The sequence below is a fragment of the Rhinolophus sinicus genome, chromosome 2 (assembly GCF_057876585.1).
Source record: "Rhinolophus sinicus isolate RSI-liver-muscle chromosome 2, RSI-T2T, whole genome shotgun sequence".
NCBI lineage: Eukaryota > Metazoa > Chordata > Mammalia > Chiroptera > Rhinolophidae > Rhinolophus > Rhinolophus sinicus.
In genome coordinates this window covers 113913861-113934788 of record NC_142502.1, presented here as the reverse complement: position 1 = coordinate 113934788, position 20928 = coordinate 113913861, and the positions used below count along the sequence as shown (strand labels likewise).

At 55.7% G+C, this 20928-nt stretch overlaps 1 protein-coding gene across 1 annotated transcript in view; it reads right to left on the bottom strand.

Moving 5' to 3' along the window:
* FAM178B (family with sequence similarity 178 member B) overlaps window positions 1–20928 on the bottom strand; it is a 106390-nt gene that overhangs the window by 10738 nt on the left and 74724 nt on the right. The window contains 4 exon segments of the mRNA XM_074333924.2: window positions 6356–6567; window positions 8298–8304; window positions 13202–13281; window positions 15878–16103. Coding sequence (XP_074190025.2) covers window positions 6356–6567; window positions 8298–8304; window positions 13202–13281; window positions 15878–16103 — 525 coding nt within the window.

Genomic DNA, 20928 nt, shown 5'->3' with positions numbered 1-20928 from the left:
ACAGAGGGTGAAGAACCTCACACACCCTACCTGGTCCCCACAGGATCCCAGCGGAGCTGAGCCCAAGCTGCTTAGATGCAACGCTGAGAAGGCACTACTTCTTCACCCACTGGCTCAGGCCTGGGAGGGGCAGGGTCCCTCCTGCAGGCCACACCTGCTCAGGGCGGGTGTTTCAACAGGGCTACGGGGGATGCAGTTAAGACAGACTCTGGGCTAGTCCTCGATGGCGGTGCTGTTCAGGTGTGTGAAGCAATGTGAGGACAAGCCACGGGTTGAGTGGACAGACTGCAAGTCCACGGGAACTCAGGACACGAGGGACAGGACAGGAACTGCTGGGGGAAGGAGCAGGAGCAAAGCCATGGGTCTGAGAATGGTGGTTTCTGGGAAGGACACCCACTGCCTGGAATCAGGTGGTGAGGCTTGCTTCTCAAGAGGGAAGCACAAGGATAAAGGGGGCCAGCTCACAATGCCTTGCATGGCAGGATTTAGATATGACGTGATGGGCACTTTTCTTGAGTAAGAACAGGGGCAAGATGGTCAGAGTCGTCCAGGAGGACTTGCAGGGCGAAGAGACTGAGGTACGGTGTTAGGTCACAGAGGAGTCACCGCGTAGGGTAAGGCCCAGGCCCTGGGGACGGCCTCCTGAAGGCTCTTCAGGACCCCTAGGCCTCGGAAAGCTGCCTGCCCAGCCTACCCCCAGCTGAACTCTGTCACTTCAAGCCCTGCTCACACACTTGCAAAAATGCCAGACTGCCTGGGACCCAAACAAAGCTGGTCTGCACCAGGGCCTGTGTGGCTTCAGACTCTCAGAAAGACCCATTCTGAAGGGGCTCAGCAGCCACTTAGGTGGGTATGAAGTGCGGCCGGTACGCGATGTCCCCCCACCATCAGCTTCCCAGAGGTCAACCCTTTGAGGCTGGTTCCAAAAGATGTCTGATGTTTCTCACTGTGGAGGAAGTAAGAAGAACCCAACACTGACCAGCCAGGGGAGGAACTCACGAATCCTGTGAATATCTAGTTTCCGTTCCTCAAAAACAGTTAGTTTGCTCCCCACCCTCCTGGTCTTGGCCTGGAGGGTGGCCTAAGCCTGAGGGGCACGGCTCTCCCTGAGGTGCAGGGTAAGGGGCAGGAAAGAAAGGATGGTTCTTGCCAGTGAGAAAGCAAAGTGTAGGGAGAGGGAGAGGCTCCCCACTGTCCTGGGTGATACGGGACCCAGGCTTGTGCTCAAGCCAAGCCCTAGGAAGAACCTGATCCCTTGCTGATGTCCTCTAGAGCCAGTGAGAGAGTGCAGGGGCAGGCACAGAGCTGCCAGGGGACACGTGTCCCCCCTGCTCTGTCCCTAGCCACCCAAACCTACTCCAGTCACTTCAGGTGCTCTTGGCTGGGTCACCTGACACGGGACAGGCCATCTGCCATCACCATCCAGCAGCAGTGACAAAGTGGTAAAACTTGTTTGTCAGCTCTATTTTTACAGGGGCACACCACAAAGATATAGGGACAGGGGCACACAGACACAGGCGCGGTAGGCCCATGCCCTTGGCAGAGGATGTGTGGAGACCCCAGGAGTGAGGGCACTCAAGGGGTGTGCGGCTGAGTGGGGTCCACCCAGAGCTCGGCCCAGGCTCAGAGCATGCCCACCCCCAACAGCAACTCATTACACAAACACTTCTGCCACCAACAGTCCAGGCAGGCGGTCCCCAAACACAGAACGGACCCAGGCGGTGGGCATGGTCAGCAAGCTGAGTGGAGCTGCCTGCAGTCAGCCAGGCTGGTGGTGTGGCCCTTGGGGGACAGGAACCCCCACGTGTGCAGAGCCCTCAGTAGGCCCCAGGCTGTCTGTCCCAGGAGGACATCATCAGACTGCAAGGAGGACAAGCCCAAGATACAGGAACCATCTCATGGTGCCTCAGTGCAGCCACTACCCCCAACCCCCCACCCCCGCTCTGGACTTCCGCTTTGTGGACCTTTGTTTTCTTTCAACTTCCTCAAAGTCCCCAAATTTAACCAAACTGGAGAAAACTCCCATCCCACCATAAAGATTCTGGTTTTGTGTACCTTCCATATCCCTACAGGAAAAGACGGAACCAGAAATCCCTTCCCTGTAGCACTCTCGAGCCACAGCCTGGGGAGAGACTGCCAGACACAGGAAGTGTGGAAGAATGGGGCACAGCAGACAACAGAAGTTCAGCAGGGCCAGAGTGTCAATCACCTCACTAAAAGTAAGCAGGCCAAGACTCTGAGCTCTGCCAGGACACAAAGGGACAAAATCTGTCCCCCACACACTGTGGAAGAAAAAGGGGCCACATGCTGAATCTGACAAGGTTGGGGAGCCCAGCATGGCGGGCCCTACAAACTCAGAGACCCAAGTAACCACATAGGATGGTCTGAACATAAAAATTCCTGACTAAAAGCGGGTCATGGTAGGTAGGCACGTCTTAGGCACGTAGCTTCCTTGACAAAGGTCAGTCTTTACCTTAAGTGAGCCTGTCTGTTGGTTGTTTGCATCTAAGATAACATGCCCTTGGAATGTCAGAGTCATCCCTTTTTCCAGACCCCTCAGGGTACAACCTTGGGCACCAGAGCCCCTCAAGGTTATCTTGTTCCCCTCGCATACCATCTCTCTGCTCTGCAAATGTTAACTATTAACTGTCCTGCACTCACCAACGAAAAATATGTGTCTCTTCTTTTTCCTTTTTACCCAAATCTCAGAGATTTCCCCATTTTGCTTTCTCCCACCCCCTTCACCTACCACCCATGGATTCCATGTAACTCTCCTTAGTCTCCTCCTTTGATTCTAATGTATAAAATAAGCTGCTGTCCGCTGGGGCATTTGCTCAATCTGTTGAGAGTCTGTCTCCAGGCGACTGTCGTCAGTTTGGCTCAAATGAACTCATGAAAAATCATCTACAGGTCTGGACATTTCTTACAGTTTGCATGAGTCAACAATAACAAAACCCAAAAAGCCCCAGGAAGCTCTGGTTCTGGGTTGGAAGGCCGGGCTGGTCACTTTGAGGAGACAGTGGCAAATCGAGTTGTTATGTGCAGACATTTGTCTGCACAAGGCCTAAAGGACAGTGTCACAGGAAGGCCAGAGGGGAGCCAGAGGGGAGCCTCCCGTCTCTGGCAGAATTGGTATCGGGGGCCAGAGGGGAGCACCTGGAGGCCAACTCTGAGTGTACTCCTGCATGAAGACACCCTCCCCCCCCAGACCCCATGTGTCAATCGGACCTCTCTTCTCTGGGAGAGCCCTTCTCAAACCAGGCAAGCCCACGGCCACCAGTGGCCACTGTTGTGGCTGGGGACACTTTCCTTTTACCCTTTTAGTTCACTGGCTGGTTGAATAATTCAAAAGACATACAGCAGACTAAGAGGAGACCATCAAATCTTAATACTTACACATGGGGGATTCACATAAACATGAATATTACAAAGACAGTGAGGTAAACTGAGGTATATATGTCAGCTGGGACTCAGGACAGGGAGGCAGGCAATTCATCGGTAGATGAGAAAGAGTAAATGTTTGGTAAATTCTTGCCGGGCCACCGAGACACAGTGGGACACAGAAGGGAACCGAGGGAGCAGATGTTTGCTTGGGTGCTCCCGGTCTGCCACACGCCACCATTCATATGTGCTGAAGAGAATTTGTTAAGGTTCCCTTCCCGAAGCAGGTTTTTCTGCTTGAATCTCTTTAGGCAGGAAAGCGGGAGGTAACAAACTCTTCCTGAGTTTACTGGGTTTTCATTGTTTTCTGTTTGAAATAATCTGACCCACACACCAACAAGGGGCTGGGCAACCGTTTCTTTATCCTAAAGCACTTGAAAATGCTGGAAGTATTCTAATGAGTCCCTTACGAAGCAGCAGTCCCATATTGGCACAAGCCGGCCTGATCTGATAGGACACTTGGTGGCTCTGACACAGCAAGGACAAACAGCCAGCGCAGGACTTGCCTAAGGCCTCCCCTCTTGCCCCCGACCCTGTCCCAGGAGCAGGCTGTCTCTTTTGCGGCAATTGGTGGTTAGCTTTCCCAGGCAGGAACTTCACTAGCTTATAATTACATACAATGTGCTGTGATTGGTTCTCTCAGAAGCAGGTGCCCTTCTGAAACCAAATGCCTCATGGGAGAAGCCCAGGCTACAAAGCCTCACGGCCCTCTGGACACATGGACATTAGAGACAAGGGGGCCGACAAGCAGAGGCTGGTCAGAGGGCCTGCAGAGGGAGCGTCTCCAGAGAAAGCAGAACGGCCAGAACGGGGCAGAGTTCAGAGAAGGAGAGGAGTTAAGGTTGCGGCGTTCACTGATTCATGCTTTCCCTCATCCAGTGCCAAACACACGGTGTGACGCTAGAAGACACTGGCTGTGCCCACGGTCTAGCTGGGACATGACAAGGGGTACCTGCAAAGCCACGGGATCAGTGAGGAGAGAAAGTCATGCCTTGGGCAGCAGACAGAAGCTCTCCCAGCCTCAGGGGGAGGCTGGAAGCTTGCAGGAGACGGAGACACGCCCAGGCCCCAGGCACAGAGAGAGGAGGTGGGGAGTCCGGCAGTGAGGCCTGGCAGAAGTGTTTATGTGCAGAGCTGGAGGAGGGCTGCAACCCACAGAGCAGTCTCTTCCGTAGATCAGACTCTTTCGGCAGGAAATCTCCCAGACAAGAGTGAGAAGTGCCTGGTGGAGGGGGCCCCAGAGCTGGGAAAGCCTGGCCCCATATCCCCCAGGCTGAATCGCCCGGGGCCAACCTCACTCTGGCCTTGGTTTCCCCATTGCACCTCGAGGAGAAGGAAGGCAAAGCCTTTGAGCTCTGGGCGTAAAAGGCTCACCTGCCCGACCACCACTCCCTGTAAAACGGCAGCCCACGCCTCTGCTCTTTGGCTGCTGAGCAGACCGATCGTCTTTGAAGATGAAACGTGCTGTGGCCTAATGAGGAGTCAGTCGGCAGAGGTGGGAGCGGGCTGGGCTACAGGGGGCCCAGTCACCTGCCCTGCCTGGCCCCTCCCAGTCAGAACAGAACCTGGCCAGGGCAACAGCACACTTCACGTTTCTGGGCAGTGCCCCCACCAGCCCTGCCTGCTCCCCTTCCCTCTGCTGTGGGCCAGCTCCCTCTCAGACCAGGGTCAACCCCAGGTGGGCTCGGGCTGCCCCACGGGCAGCTGAGAGCTCCCGTGCCTCTTGCACTGCTCAGGACCAGCACGCCCCACATTGCCAGAGCACACTGCCGAGACATGCCAGACCCTTCAAGTTTCCAGGCCAAACTGGTCATTTCCAATATGGCAGCTGACCAGATGGATGCTTCACAACCTCCTTTACATGTGTGAGAACAGTCCTCAAAATAAAAGGACACCCTCAGCCCATTAGGTGAGGCCACAGGAGTGGCTCTAAGGTGCTGGAGGTGACACTCTTCATGTGGCCAGACCAGACACAGCCCCTCCTTTCCCTCTCACCACTTCCCTTCCTCTTCCCTCTTTCTTCCTTCCCCCAGCCCAGGCCTGAGGCCTGCCCAATGCCCTGCACAGACAGACCACCACCCTGGAATGCCAGACTCAGCCTCCATAACCAGGTCATTTCCCGGGAAATCGTTGGCACAGGAGAACAGGACACAGGACTCTCATAGGCGCCAGCAGGCTCGTAACAGCACAGCTGAGACAACCTTCCCCGTGTTCCAGAAGAGAACACACGCCGGGGATTCTCCTATCTTCTTAATGGCCCATTTGTGTTCATTAAGTAATTAATTCATTTATCTGATTTGCAGGATGATGCCCAAAGGCTGGACTTCTGCATCATGCACACGCCCCTGGAGGGAGCTTCTAGAATTACCACCTTCCTAAATTAGGAAGATGCCTATCTGTATTCCTCATCCGGAGCCCCCAAGGCTGGAGGCTCACTAAGATGCACCCCGATCCCAGGAGCCAGGCTTGCAATCCCAGCCTGATGCCCTCATACCCATCACTGCTTGCTGGTAACCCTAGGGCACACAGGCTTCACCATCCCAAACCCGACAGCTGCTGGCTCTGGGGATCTCGCTGCCCTAACTCCCACCGAAGTATGGCTTTCCAGAAAGTCAGTGAGGAAGAACTGGGGGAGGCCAACGACTTGGGCTCAGTGACAACCATGTTGAGGCAAGACTGGGCAGTTGGTCCCAGTCCTGCCCTGGGAGAACAGGGTGCCTCTCCCATCTGGACTTTCCCCTCACTTCACTTTACACCCCACTCCCCTCACCAGCATTTCCCCTCCTGCATTCTCTCCGAATGGTGCTGTAAGACCCATGGCGCACCCATGACCAACAGAGCCATGCCAGACTGTATAGGGTGCAGCAAAACCCAGAGCAGGGGAGCACCTGCTCACCGGAGGGAGGCAGCTTACTGGTCTCTGTCCCCCAGGGCCCACAGAGGTGAAGTGTGAGCAGCCCTCCCCAGGGGTGGCACCTGTGCAGGCGGGCAGGTGCCTGGTGCTCAGCTTGGCGTCTAGCTCGGTACTGGCTTTTGGCTGTTGCTCCTGGCAGGGTGGCAAGGTGTCAGAGCCCAGGTACTGCCCGAGGGATGATGGCCTCATGAGGCCCAGGGACCAGCTGAGCACTAACAGTTGGGGAAGAGAAGGGAGGCCATCATTCATGTCATTCATGGGGTGTGGCAGCCGAATGCCTGGGGGCACTTTGGGGCCTTTGGGCCTGGAGGCCTCTGCTGGAGTAAGAGCGCAGGCTTCCAGAACCGGGATCCACCTCTCACTGGGGAGCTGAGTGTGCTGCTGTCAAATGCAACAAGCACGCACCCTCTTCCCAGGAGAGAAGGTCACATGGCACACAGGGCCTGGCACAGGGCCAGCATCCGTTAAAGGGGAGAACTAGGAGGAGCGGGTTCTGGAGGCTGAGCCCACGTGCCTAGGAGAACCAAGACCAGCGGAGAGGGTCTTCTCTGCCCCAGAGCGGCCACCCGTGCCTGCTGGCCCACTCTCCCGTGTCCCTCTTCCAGGTACTTTGGTCCTGTGGGGCTTAAACCCCCAGGGAGGAAGAGGCTGTGGACAAACCCCCCCCCACGCCTGTCACTGGGAACGATGGCCAAGGTCATTGTCATGGTGTGTGCCCTGTTTCACCCCCCAAGCCCCCCATTTTCCTTCCAGAGAATTTTAAAGAAAACCCGAACATCGTATCATTTTACCCATAGAGAGCTTCTGACAGGAAAGGAGAAGGACCCCCCAGAGACAACCACAACACCATTCTCCCGCCCAACAAAATTACCAAGAATTCCTTATGTGATCTAACACCTGGTTCAGTTCTGTATGATTGTCTCCAATATGTTTTGTTGGAATGGGGACTCCTCACAAGGTCCACACCTAGCATTTGGTTGATATATCACTTAACCTGCTAGCTGCCTCACCCCCATTTAAACTGTCCACCCTCTCTGAACAAATGGGCCAGTGTCCACCCACCCCACCACCCCGGACTGTGGCCTGCATAAGGCCAGGTGTCTGCAGCGAGCAATCCTTCCTGCCAGCTCCTGGGCCTGGCTTGGGCGGCCTCAGCCGAGCCCCAGCAAGGGCCATCCAGCTGCTTAGGAGCTAACCTGTGGATGGGGCAAGCAGGCAGGCAGGCAGGCAGGCTCCGAGCTCCTGGCCCCTCTGAGCCCTGGGGAGGGGTGGTGGTGCTGAACAAAGGAGCAGACTGAGGGTAGTTCACAAAGGGGCGAAGGCCTGGGCCCCCAAGCCCAGCTCCCTGCTTGAGCCCAGCTCTGCCTGGCACACCTGGCTTCCTACCCTTGACTCACCCGCAGACACCTGCTCAGCACCTCAGCGGCCCCGGGCTTAGACAGCCAACAGGAGCAGCTGGGCTGAGAGCTGGGAGTCAGGCCTGGGCCTGGGCTCCTGTCTGATCCCTTCAGAAGGGGAGAGGAGGGGAAAGGGAGAGGAGAAGGGACGCACTGTGTGGGGCCTCCCCACACCATAGTGTGTGCCTTGTGCAGGCCTTGCAAGTCTGGGGGTAGTTTCCAAAACAGGCCTGCCTGCTGGGGCTCACAGCTGTGCAAGCACAGAGGCAGGCTCTGCAGAAGCAGCCCTGGGGCCAGCAGGCAGCCTGGCTCGCTGGACCGGCCTGCTAGGAGCCCTGAGGGGGTGGTGCGGGAGCACGTACAGGGCAGTCCTGTTGCCCTCTCAGATCCTCAGTGCAGCAAGCCTCTGCCTTCCCACTGCTCACTCCCTTTGGTTTCCAGCTCAACCTGCCCCTCTCCCCGCCACCCGGGGGTTCCTGCTGGGCCAGGGCCTAGCCAGCACATCTCCCCACCTTGCCCCCACTTCTGGGAGCTGGTTCTGTAACCACTCAGCTCTTGAGGACAGACAGCTCCAGGCCAGAAGCAAATGATCACCTAAGAAGGCGGGTCTCCGCTGGCCTGGGCAGTCTGCCTCTCAAGAGGAGGCAGCCGAGTTCCAGCTCGGACACTGTCCACAAAGCCTGCTGCTGCAGTGCCTAGTCCTGACTGCGGCCCCTGCTTGCCCAAGACAGAAGGCCAGGATGTGTGTGGAGGCCCCATGGCCCCCGCTGCTCCCTGGAGACTGAGCCCCGAGTGGGCCTTCCCTGCAGACACTGTACAGCTGTCCCCACCCTTCCCCCCAGACCCCTGTCCCAGGCCCATCTGCTCAGTGAGGCTGGCCCAGCGCCCTGGCTCCTTGCAGCCCACACCACCACACTCGTCAATCCTGAGTCTGCACGATGTGCTTCTTTGGCCTTTATCACCTTCTACCATGCCATGTAGTTAATGTGATTGTTATTATTATGATCTATGCCCCTCTCCCTCAGTAGAATGTAAACCCATGAGAGCAGTTTCATTCACTGCAGTGTCCCCGGAGCCCAGCACAGTGCCTGGCACACGGTGCTGGTTAATGCACACTCGTTAAATGAATGAGTGGACGACCAGCCGGGCAGGACTGCAGCTGGCTAACCTCTCCCCCTCAGGTGCAAGCCCGAGGCCGCTTGACGGCGGCCATTTGAAGCCCAGGCTTTCCAAACTCCAAACAGGAGGCTATGGCTTGATAAAAGAGGCCTGCTGTGTGGCTAGAGGTGGCCTGGGACGAGAAACACACTCCGACTCCCCTCCAAACCTGTTCCACCTGTTCCTTGCCTGTCTAGGTCAAGGGCTTCTCCACCCTGCCAGATGCACAGATCTTGGAGGCCTGCTTGCCTCCTTTCTCTCACATCCCATGATCCTCTGGTTGTCCTTGGGAAATACACCTCAAGTCTGACCACTTTCACCACCTGCGCCACCATCTCCCCAGGCCAAACTGCCATCATCGCTTACCACAGTTACTGCAATAGCCTCCTTTCTCCCCATCCCCAACAGTCTACTCTCAATACAGCAGCCAGAGTACATTGTACACATCGGATAAATCCAATTATGTTTCTCCTCTTCAAATCTTCCACTTGGGCAGGAAAGTCAAAGCCCTCCCACAGCTCGGAGCCTCTGGCGGATTGAATCCCCACTTACCTGTCTGACCTCTACTCCTACTGCTCCACCCTCAGCCCTCTGCTCCAGCCACTCTGGCTTCTGTTTCTTTCTCCAACATAAGAGGGCTTGGCCTGCCCCAGGGCCTTTGCACTTGACTTTCCCTCTTCCCCCAGAAACCCACATGACTCCTTCAGATCTATGCTCATCCTTATAAAATAGCATCCTCTCGACACTCCCTCTCCTCTTTATCTGGCTTTATTTTTCTCCATGGCACTTATCACCACCTGGCATGTCAAATATTTACTTTTTCCTTGGTCCCTGGGCCCAACTCCCTCTGGACTGTTTCATGAGAGAGGGATTGAGTTCTGTTCAGGGCTAAATCTTCAGGGCTCTGAGAAGTGTCTAGAGCACATGGGTGCCTGAGGCCAAAACCCTGCTGTTTCTGAGACAGTCCCAGTAGTCTCAGGAACCACAGGAGGCAGTTGGACCCTGAGATTCTCTTGGAAAATGCAAGACTTGGGGTTGTAGCGTCCTGACCACCTACAGAAGTCCTGACCCTTAAATTCATTTGTCTAGCACCTGCTCTTGCTCCTGTGGCTGCAGACTGCAGCCCGAGACAGGGAACCAAACAAACCAGGCACTGCCCTGAGAATCCTCTGCCCGGCACTCACCCCAGATCCTCTCCTCCTTGCACCTCCCTTCCAAGTGAATCAACTGATAGGGTTTATCAAGCACTTATGCATCAATGAAGGAAGAGGACAAGATTGTCCCTGTCTTCCCATCTGCCACCCAGGACTAAAACTCAAGGGACCAGCAGGGCACGTGTAGCTTGAAGCGGCAGGTGTGTTCCAGGCTGTCACCACAGAGAGCTGACGAAGGGTGGGGGAGGAGAGATGGTGCAGGGTTAAGGGCATGGACTCTGAAGCCAGCTCCACGGCTCTGCCGCTGTGTGACCCCAAGAAGTTGCCTAACTGCACCAGCCTTGGTTTCCCCATCTGTGAAAGATGGGTGATAAGCAGAGTCCCTACTGCCTGGGGCTGCTATGAGAAACAGGTAAGCTCTGAGATGGCACCTGTGACACAGACAGTGCTGGGCTGTGTGTTAGTCCCCACTGTTCAATTGGGAGGTGATGCGTGGAAAGAAAGAAATGCCAGCCAGTACACAGGGCTGTGTGCAGAGGTGGCTGGGATGGCCTACTAGGAGGGCCGAGAGGAACAGGCCACACTGGCAGGCAGCATGGAGAAGTTGGGAGAGGGGGCGTGTAGGCTGGATGTGGGCGGCTGTGGGGCTGAGGGGCCCTTTGAAGGCGTGTTTCATGAGGATCCGTTGGACAAGCCAGACTGGAAAGAGGAGTGCCTGCAGCCACAGACCTGGGAGGCGGCCATGCAGCAGCTCCGGGCTCCCTGTGGAGATGGGGAAATGCATGGAGGGCAATGGGCAGGCCTGAGCTGGTCCTCCTGCCCTCGAGCCACCAGGAGTCTGGCGTGGCCTTGCACAGCTGTGCCGCTCGCCTGCAGCACAAGCTCTGACTCCTCCTTCAAGGCCAGCTCAGGACTCCTCTGTGAGACACTGCCTCAGGCAGATCAAGTCATGGCAACTGCTTCCCGCCTCACTCACACCCTGAATCTGAGGGTGCTTCCTGGTGCAGAGCCTGGCACACAGGACACACTCAGCTAAGGTCCCGTGAGCAGACAGGCAGACAGTAGGCGACTGGTGTGGTGGGGATGGGCCTGGCTGGGCCAAGAGGCGGTGGGTCAGCTCCGCCTGGAGGAGGCACACCCGAGGGGCCTGTTCACTCACCTCCGGCGCAGGGCACCTCCAGGCCCAGACACCCGGCTCTTCCTCCAGAACACTTCCCTCACCTCTCCGGCCACCCATCACATTCCCCCCTCTGCCATGCACAGGCCCTGGCCAACAACAAAACAAAGCAAAGCACAATCCCAAGCCTTGAATTGACCCTGACGTTAGAGCGCTCTCTGTCTTTCCTGTCACTGCCAAAGGCTGCTGGTGGGTGACTACCCCCACCTGCAACTGGCAGCCGGTCCTGCCTTCCCTGGTCCCAGTGCTCTGGCCTGTCACCGCGCCCTGCTGACACTGTACTCCATCCTCCATGGGGCTGGGTGAGCCCTCTGGCCCACACCAGTGCCTCTACCAGGCGGCCATCTGGAGCCTTCCGGGGCCACTCGGTCTTGTCCCACTGCTGCACCTCTGCCTGCCCCTGCCCCTATTGCTTGGCACCCCCATGACACTGTGTGGTCGCTCTGTTCTGCTTCACAGAGTTGCTCTGTGGTCAGGCTGTTAACGCTACGAAGTGATCCCTGTGCAGCCCACTCCCTCACTCGCCCCTCCCTAGGTCTCTGTCTGGGGAATATTCCCCTTGCACACACACCTCCAACTCAACCTTCACAAGTGTGTGCGCACCGAGTTCCTGTGTGTGCCAGACAGTGCTAGGTGCTGACAAGCAGCAGCGCACAGAAACCATTTGGTCCCTGCTCTCCAGGAGCTGCTGGTGTGTGTGTGTGTGTGTGTGTGTGTGTGTACACACAGACCCTGAACAAACAAGAAAATATCAGGAAATGAACACCAAAAATAATATGAAACAGGGTGATGGTGCCAGAACACTTTGGATTGGGTGGTCAGGAAAGGCCTCCTGGAGATGGTAACATTTCAGCTGGAATTGGAATTACATGATGCGAGGTCCTAGGGGGAGAGCATTTAAGGAAAAGGACACAGCTAGAGCAAAAGCCGGGCCAGGCCAGCTCTGACAAGCTAACCCAAACGGTCACCTTTTGAGCTACCTCCCTGTAATCTCAGACTCAGCGATATGGTCCAGCCTGCCCCAGGATGTGCTGAAACATTCTCTCAGCACTGTGGGCAAGGGGTTATGCAAGCTTGCCCTCCCTGTACACCTCCGGTGACCAGAGACGCACAACCTTTAGCCGGGCCTGCCTGCCTCTCTAGGTGGCTGAGCGGTGAGCTGGGCGGTCAGGGTATCCAGCAAGTCTCCCAGGACCCCAGGGAGAAATTCATGACCGAGAGCATTCTCAGCCTCCCTGCCGGCACTATGGGGCTGGCTGTGGCCCAGGGTTGTGCTCTGAGCTGCCCGGAGGTTACAGTCAGAGCTCTTTGGAGAGCAGAGGAAAGGGAAAGAAAACACAATCTCCCTCCCTGCTATGGCCAGAATGCCTCACGCTGGCACAGGACCACACTGGGAGGAGCAGTTTCAATCTCATAGTATTTGTTTTCCACCTATAAAAAGCGAGATAAGCAGGGGCGGGAGGAGGGTTAGAGTTGAATGGGGACAGTTTCTGTTTGGGAAGATGAGAAAGTTCTGGAGATGACGGTGGGGAAGGCTGCACAGCAGTGTGATTGTGCTTAAGGCCACTGAGCTGTGCACTGAAACATGGTCAGAACGCTACACTTCAAGTGGTTAAGATGGTAAAAAAAAGAAACAGTTAAAATGGTAACTTCTGTGTTATACATAGACGAGTATACACTTCACCGTAATTAAAAAAAAAAGTAATATGTGCTCCCTGCTCCCCGCTCAATCCTCAGTGCCTAGTACACAGTAGGCATACAAAAAGTAATTGTCCCATGCAAGGATATGAGTGGAAAATTCACACTTGGCCTGGCTCTCCTGGCCTGAGGCTCCCAACCTTTGGGGAAGCACTGGGACTGGGACGAAGCAGGCTGCAGGAGAGCCCTTTGCTCGGCCACAGGCTTCCCAGGCCCTGATGGACTCACCTAGTGGCCACACCTGGTGGAGGCACAGACTCACCTGGGGCTCCTCCTGCCAGAGAGAAAGCATCTCCTGCTGGTCCAGCATCCAGGCAGTGACCACGAGGCTGAGCCGGTTTCCTGTGAGAGAAGGAGCAAGTAAAGATGGAGGGGTGTGACATTCAGAGGAGGGGTGCTGACTTGCACGTGGGGCAGGATACCCCTTAGAGGTGAACACAGGCGAGCCACTCTGGAGGACTTGGGCTTTGTCCTCTGGTTTACAGCATTTATTATTTATTTTAGAAGTAATCAAGCATGCACGATGGGAAAGATAAAAAATAAGAGAAAAAGTTAAGTAACTGGTAATTTCAGAGACTAGCATAGTAGTATTTTTCTTCTCAGTTTCTTTTTCTCTTGCTACACTTCTATTTGTCTGTGGATACACAGAGATAGGAAATGATCAATTGCTCTGCACAGACCTCTGCCTTTCCTTCCTTTGCAGCATTAGAAGCTATCAACCCATGCAGGTGGTGGAAAGTGGGTGACCTGGCCAGGTGAGGCCCAATTTTGTTGTTGTTTTTTTTTCACCCAGCATCCAGTGACATTCCTTTAGAGAACCCCTCCTCATCTGGCACAAACCTGGGCTCCCAGGGTGGGCATGTGAGTCAGGCCTGGCCTGTCAGTCCCTGTGAGCAAGCCACTGAGGTGGCCTGAGGGTCTTGGATGGAACTATTAGCAGAGTGTGTGCCTTTGCATCGGGGCCACTGTGTGGCAGGAGATGATGAGAGCTGGCGCACGGAGCCAGCAGGACGGAGAGCGCCCTGGCAGCACCCTGAACTCTGTGCCTGACGCCTCCAGCCCAGGGCCGGCGGTTGTCGGTCAGGCGGTCAGTTGTGTGAGCCAATATAGTTCCTTTTGCTTGAGTCAATCTGAGCAGGGCTTGAGGCTAGCACCAAACAGTCCTGGTTCTCTCAGGATGGGGCTGGCAGCTCCTCTCTTCAGGAGTGAAGACCTCTGATGGGGCTTTTAATGCTAATGTTTGAGACTGGTTTTCATGGGTCCTTGAGGGCTGCAGTGAGATAAAGGAGAGGAGAGGAGGGAAGTGGAGACCAGTGGGTGGAGGTGTGGGTGGTAGTGGCCAGGGGAGGGTGGAGAAGGGCCCTTCCTCTGCCCGAGCTCCCCCACAGCCTCTGTCTACCACGGGGTTCCATCTTCTGTGCACCCCCACACTTGTTGCCCCCCATGAGATGCACATGTCAGCCCCTCACGTGCACTCTGATGTGGCCACAGCCCCTAATTCCTGCCACCACCAGGGGAAGCAATGGAGACTTCCTGACGCTGGAGGAACTACTGGGCTGGACCCAGCTCCTTAGAGCAGAAAGGCCCTTGGTGACAACTCTGTGGAGGGATCCAGGGTGTGCACGGACACCACAGGGAACCGCAGGAGGGGACACGAGGCACTGCAAACCCAAGTGCTTTGGGACAGGAGGAACCGCCCCCGGCTGGTGCTGCAAGCCCCCTGTGCCCCCTGGGCCCCCTGCCACCTAGGCCTCACGCTGTGCGGGGGACTTAGGTGGGCCTGGACAGGCTGGCATGGGAACCAGGGGCCTCATTTAAGTTTATTTTCTTCGATAGCACTTAGTCAAGAAAGTCAGAGGAATCAACGCAGCAAGAGGTTCTTGATTAAACAAAGAAAACAGGCAGTAGCAGGAGGCACCAGCACACTCCAGAGGGGCCAACATGAAAGGAGGGGGGGCCCAGTGCTGGGGCGTGAGGGCAGAGGGGCGCTCCACAGCTGGTGGGAACGTCGGTTGGTGCCTCCACTCGGTAAACTGTCTGGCAAGACCTACTCACGGTCATGTCCACATGCCAACCCATGACCCAGCAGCCCTCCTCCGAGGTACTTACAACCACGAACAAGAAAGGCAGCTGTACTGTCGCCCTAGGATGGATCCACAGGTCCACACAGCTCGACTCTCGAGGAACGAGCATGACAGACCTTTCAGTAGGACAATGAGCGTCACGCTGTGTGTGAGAGAAGCCAGATACACACCAGCATGTGTGTGTGACTTCACTTACGCAAAGAGCCCAAACGGGCAAGTAGCAGCTGCTGGAGGTGACGCGTGGGGGGCAGGTTCTCGTCACATTTCATTCCTTGATCTGGGTTCTGCTTCCACACACATTTGACTTGTGGGAATTCGCTGAGCTACTCACGACCTATGTTCTGTTCTGTTTGTAAGTTACAGTTCAATAACACTAGTCCTTAAAGAAGAAATTTAGCTGGGGGAGGAGATAGGATTACCAGATTTGGCCAATAAAATATAAGATGCCCAGTTAAATTTGAATTTCTTATAGATAAACAAACAATTTTTTTTTACCTACCCAAAGAAGAATGTTTTTAGCGTAAGTTTCTCCACGCCACATTTTCATTTTACCTGGCGCCCTGGGAGGGGCCAGGCATCCCCAGCCCTCGTTGGGAAGACCTGGCATTAGCCAGCGTGGGGCCCTCCCTGACCCTGAGTCCCCTTAGCTTTGACCCCTTTCTGCAGCAGGCTTCGGGCGTTCCCACCCCTACCTTCAGAGTCCTCAGGAGAGGGAGCCCCACATGGATTGTGCCATGGGACAGAAAACGGGAGTCCTTCATCCTGGGGTCCCCCACACTGGACCTCCGTGGGTGCAGTGGGACGCCTTCCTCACCACCCGGAACCCAAACCTGGGCCCCAGGCACATCACACACCCCGTGTGGCTTCCCCCTGATTGTCCGCCAGGACCTGTTCTCCACCTATTCCTGGCGCCCCAGAAGCAGCTGGGCCGGGAACACAGTGGATGGTGAATGGCCCCTCTGAGCTGCTGCTCCCAGGGAACTTGCAGCCAGAGTCAGAAGTCCCGTATCTGGGCTCAGTAATCCAAGCCAGGCCTGCCAGGAGCTCCTTCACCCCAGCAGGCAGGTGGGAGGGGCCAACCTGCGGGTGGCGGTGAGGCTGGATGGGGGGAGTAGGGGTGGCCTTTCCAGAAGGGAAGAGGCAGGTGGGCGTGTGGGTTAGGATAGGGCTAATGTCCAGAAACGAAGAAAAGCACCAGAAAAAGCAGTGCGGGGGGTGAATGGATGAAAAGAAACCCACATCCGAGGGTGGTGCTCCCCCTTGCTTCCTTTCATCCTAATGGCCGGCCCAGCCTTTTAAACACAGTCCCCTACACTCTCAATTCTGCCTGGGATACAGGGACGGGGACAGGGCAACTTTTTAATTTTAGGCTGTGAACTAACTCTACAGAGGAGAAAAGCAGACTCCCCCGCAAACACCACCCAGATTGTGCAGGGGGCTGGCAGTGGGCTAACTCAGCTGAGATTGGCTGGGGCCCTCCTCCCCGGGAAACTGCCTGACCCCACCCAGCAGGCCTCCCCGGAACTCAACCCAGGAGGACAAAGGAAGATGCAAAAGCCATAGGAGCCATCTCAGCCACTGTCATATAAGGCAAGGCTCCAGCCTGCTGCTCACAGCAGGCCAGGCCCCTGCCCCCCACCACCCTCATGGGCCTCTGTAAGACCAGGACACTGGATCAGCTCTCAGAGGAGCCCAAGGTGCTGAGAAATTTGGAAATGACTTCTCCAACTGCCAGCAGAGCCCGGAAGTGGGATGCAGGGTAGTGTTTCCCAGCCTCCAACACTCTCTCCAGTTCCTGCGAGAGGGGCAGCCCAGCTGGCACCCTGCAGAGGCTGTCAGGACAGGCTCACAGTCTGCGCAGCCCCCTCCAGTCCTCCGGAGGAGAGCCAGGCCCTGCCAAGGCTGAACTGCCCTAGAAGGCCATCTGGCATCTGGCCACAGGCCGAGCTGCCTTTTCCATGTCTCTAGGGCGGCTCAGGAAGCAACAACAGTGGCCTGTTCCGCTGTGGAAATGCTGCCCAACACCCTGCCTCAGGGCGCCTGCCCAGGCCGCCTCTCACGCCAGGGCCCTCAGTCCTTTGCGAGGCGTCTTCCATCCTACACACAAGCACTGCTGCCCAGGCAGAAAGAACCAGGGCCTGGTCTCAGATGAGCATAGCCTCCTTGGTTCTCTGCCCATCACCCACATGCAGGGTGGGCACACAGTGGGGACAGGGAGAGACAGAGCGGTGCAGGCAGCCACAGACCCACTCAGTGTTACCACCACACAGTCACGCGAAGGAGCTGCTCGCTGCAGCATGGATGAAACTCACAATCGGAGCGCCGATGCTCGGAGGTCAAGGACACAGAGAGTGAGAACTCGCAAGGTCCCATTTCCATGCACATTCAGACAGGCAGGAGCCATCTGTGCAATGGAAGGAGGCAATGCCTGGGAGGGGCCCGAAGAGGCCTCTGGGGGCAGGGGCCAGGCTCCCTCTCGCGTGCTGTGGTGGTGGATACACAGGCGGTTCCCTTTGTAAACTGCATTGTGTGTCCACCTCTGCCGTGTCCTTTCCTGCATATATTATAACCAAAGGAAAAGGTCACTACTATCTAGTAAATAAGTGAAGTTCACATGGACAATCACAGCCCCGTGTCCTTCCTCCTCCCACCCTCCCTCCTTCTTTCTTTCAGGCATGGTAACATCCACAGAACCTTAGACTTAGCGAACACCTTGAAACTCACCTCGTCTGATGTCTGCCTATTCACCCATTTAAGCAGGTCCTCCACATACTTGACGTGGCCGTATTTCCCATGGTTACCCCTTCTCCAGGTGCACCAGCCACGCTTTTCTACCTTCGGACTCTTTTGGCCATTCTGGGCTGCGTCCTCTGAGGGCGTGTGGGGGATGTCAACATTTCCATCAGGGTAGCTGCTCAGAGCTGAGGCTGGTGCTCAGTTTCATGGCAACCCTGTGATTGCTGCACGGTTAACAGATTCAGCCCAAAGTGTTTTCTTACACGCTTTGCTGTCGAATCCCGTTTCCCAGGTTCTGTTCTTAATTGTGCAGCTGGGTCTCTTTTCTACTCAGCCCCTCATTGTGGTCTGTTCAGATCTTCTGAGATCTTCAGTTTGCTGTCAGTTGTACTCATGTCATGCGTGAAGCTGACCATTGTTCCACGAGTGGCCTCTTCCAAGACACTGGGTCTGCCCTGGCCAAGCTGTTGGTGGTGACAGAACACAGGGTCTGCTTCGAGGAGGCCTCTGGTGATCAGCTGCACCTTTTGCTGATGAGCCCATCTAGTCCTATATCATTCAGCCCATGTTTCCTTACATTGTCAGAAAGACACGATGTCAATCTCTACCCAAGGCCCTGGAAAAACCTAGGTCTTCTCCAGAGGATGATTCTGCCTGGCCTGTCACAAAAGAAGCGAGGAATCCTAGAAGCAGTGCTGCCCTGTCTGTTGTGTGCTCACAAGCCCCCATCTGGGAATGGAAGTACCTTCTGCACCTGCCCCGGAGGTCTCCACGGACGCAGAGCCTCCCATCTGCACACCTACCAGGACTGATGGGGGGTGTCCCTCTTACTGCAAGGGATTCAATTCTTGGCACAGCCAGGTGCTGTCAGTCTCCTCCACGACTTTACACTTCAAGTTTCTTCGGTCAATATTTGAATCCAGATGAAACGTGATGCTTCTCGACGAAGAAGACAGGAGCAAAAGAGGAGTTCTGTAGTGTTGGTCTTTCTCCATTACTGTCAGCCCCAAACGGCACCCCTGGGTTCAAAAATAACTGCACAAAAGCCCCTTTGAGAGGCCTTAGTTTTCCCCATGGTATTATCACTGGTCCGTGCTACTTGTCTACTTGCCTTGCTTTTGAACCCTTCCTTTAATCTTCTATATCTTTCAAAATCTGAGATCATGCAGGGCTTCTGGCCACAGCCCTGCAGCCATTAGCTACTGCCCGCTTCTTTCCTCACTGGTTCCTTTGCAATCCACAAAGTTTTACTGCAGGATCTCCAAGCCCACCCGATCCATCTTTCTTTTTGGAGTCTGCTACTAAAAAATCATCTCTCTCTCTCTCTCTCTCTCTCTCTCTCTCTCTCTCTCTCTGCTTTTTGCACTTTGTCCTCCAGAAGCAACCGCTCCACAAGCATGCTCACCAAGCCCCCATCCCCAGTGCCAGGCTCCAAAGACCAGAGAGTAAAGTCATACTCCTCCCTCGGATGCTTCAAGGGGTCCGCAAAGGGTCCCAGCACCCAGGGCCTGTGGAGGAGGTTTCTTGTGCTGTGAGCCTCGTCTTGGGGTGAGGAACCGTTAATCACATAAAGAGGAAGTAGAGAGAAGAAGAGACTTCTCCAGGAAGGGGAAGAGATGTTGGAAAGCTTGGAGACAAATGTTCATTGTGGTTTTGGTGGCTGCAAAGTTTTAGGATATGGTTGGAGCATAGGAGCCTTCAGTGGACAGGAGGAGGGAGAAGGTAGGATTGGGAGAGGCCCAAAGGCCCTCGTTAGGGTTTCCAGGTGGGAATCCCCGCCCATTCTCAGGAATTTTTTTCACTTTTCGGTTCCCGAATCCCGAGAAAAGTTGGTTGGAAAATTGGGAAAATCGGCTCCTTGAACCCAGGTGGTTGGTAGTATCAGCCATCACTTTGTGGAAACGATTCATTGTGGAGAACAGAAAACAGTTTATATCTCGGGATTCGGGAAAAGGAAAGTGAAAAAAATTCCTGAGAATGGGCGGGAATTCCCACCTGGAAACCCTACCCCTTGTAGGCTGGGCTATGTGAACTGCATCCTTAGGACAGAAGCCTGCAGGATTTTAAGCACAGGAGTGACATGGCCAGATGTGCTTTCCCCTCCCCCCACCCCCCCCTCATCGCCTTCTTCCGCCTCCCCCCTCCTCTCTGGTTCAAGCCGTTGTTTCTCAGTCCAGTTGTGTAGGACTCAGCTCCCTGGCCCATGCTGGTGTTATGGTCCCCCGGGCTGAGACAGTCAGTTGCCAGTCAGCGGTCGGCCACTCACAGCAGCTCACGGCAGCTCTCCCGGCTGCCGGCCACTCACGCTGGCCATCTGCCGCTCATGGTGGCACATGGCAGCCCGTGGCAGCTCACGCTAACCTCTGGCTGCTCATGGCAGCCCAGCTGCAGGGAGAGCTGTTGTTCACAATCTTAGCTGTAGAGGGCGCAGTTCACGAGTCCATGTGGAAATCGAACCGGCGACCTCAGCATTAGGAGCACGGTGCCCCAACCTCCTGAGCCACTGGGCTGGCCCCAGCTGTGCTTTTGAAGGAAGGTCACACTGCTGGACAGTGTGGGGATGGGTCAGACAAGAGAGAGCCTGGAAGGAGATGGCTCCAATTGTCTAGGGCATGGTAGTAAGGGCTGGAACTTTGGCAGCCACAGTGGGGTGACGAGGAGAGAAGATGATTGTGGGAGATGGGGTAGCCTGAACAAACAGAAGGTGCCCACAGACTCCCAGGCTTCAGGCAGTGTGCAGGGGCTGATGCCACCAAGGGGCCATAGGAGACAGGGGGAAGTGACCATCCTTGGAAGGTGGTGACTTGTGCTTCACACAGTCTGAACTGGAAATACCTGCCCACACAGATCTGGTGCTGAGCAGAAAAGTCTGGCCACAGGATTGCCAGTTGGAGTTGAAGCCATGATGTGAATGACGTGGGGTCTCAGGTAGAGTTCCCCAGGAAGTGGGCTCTGAAATGGAGATGAGCAAGCAGGGGACTTACGGGGGGGAGACAAAGAGAAGGGGACTTTTAGGATCACCTCCCACAGGGGAGTGAAGGAAGCAGGTTGGGCCATGGTGAAAGCCAGCCTGCGGTGACAACAAAGCTGGTCACCGGTCACAACAAAGCTGACCGGCCAGGAGCTCTGGGGCTGGCGAGGTCCTTCAGAGACATCCCAGTGAGGCCTT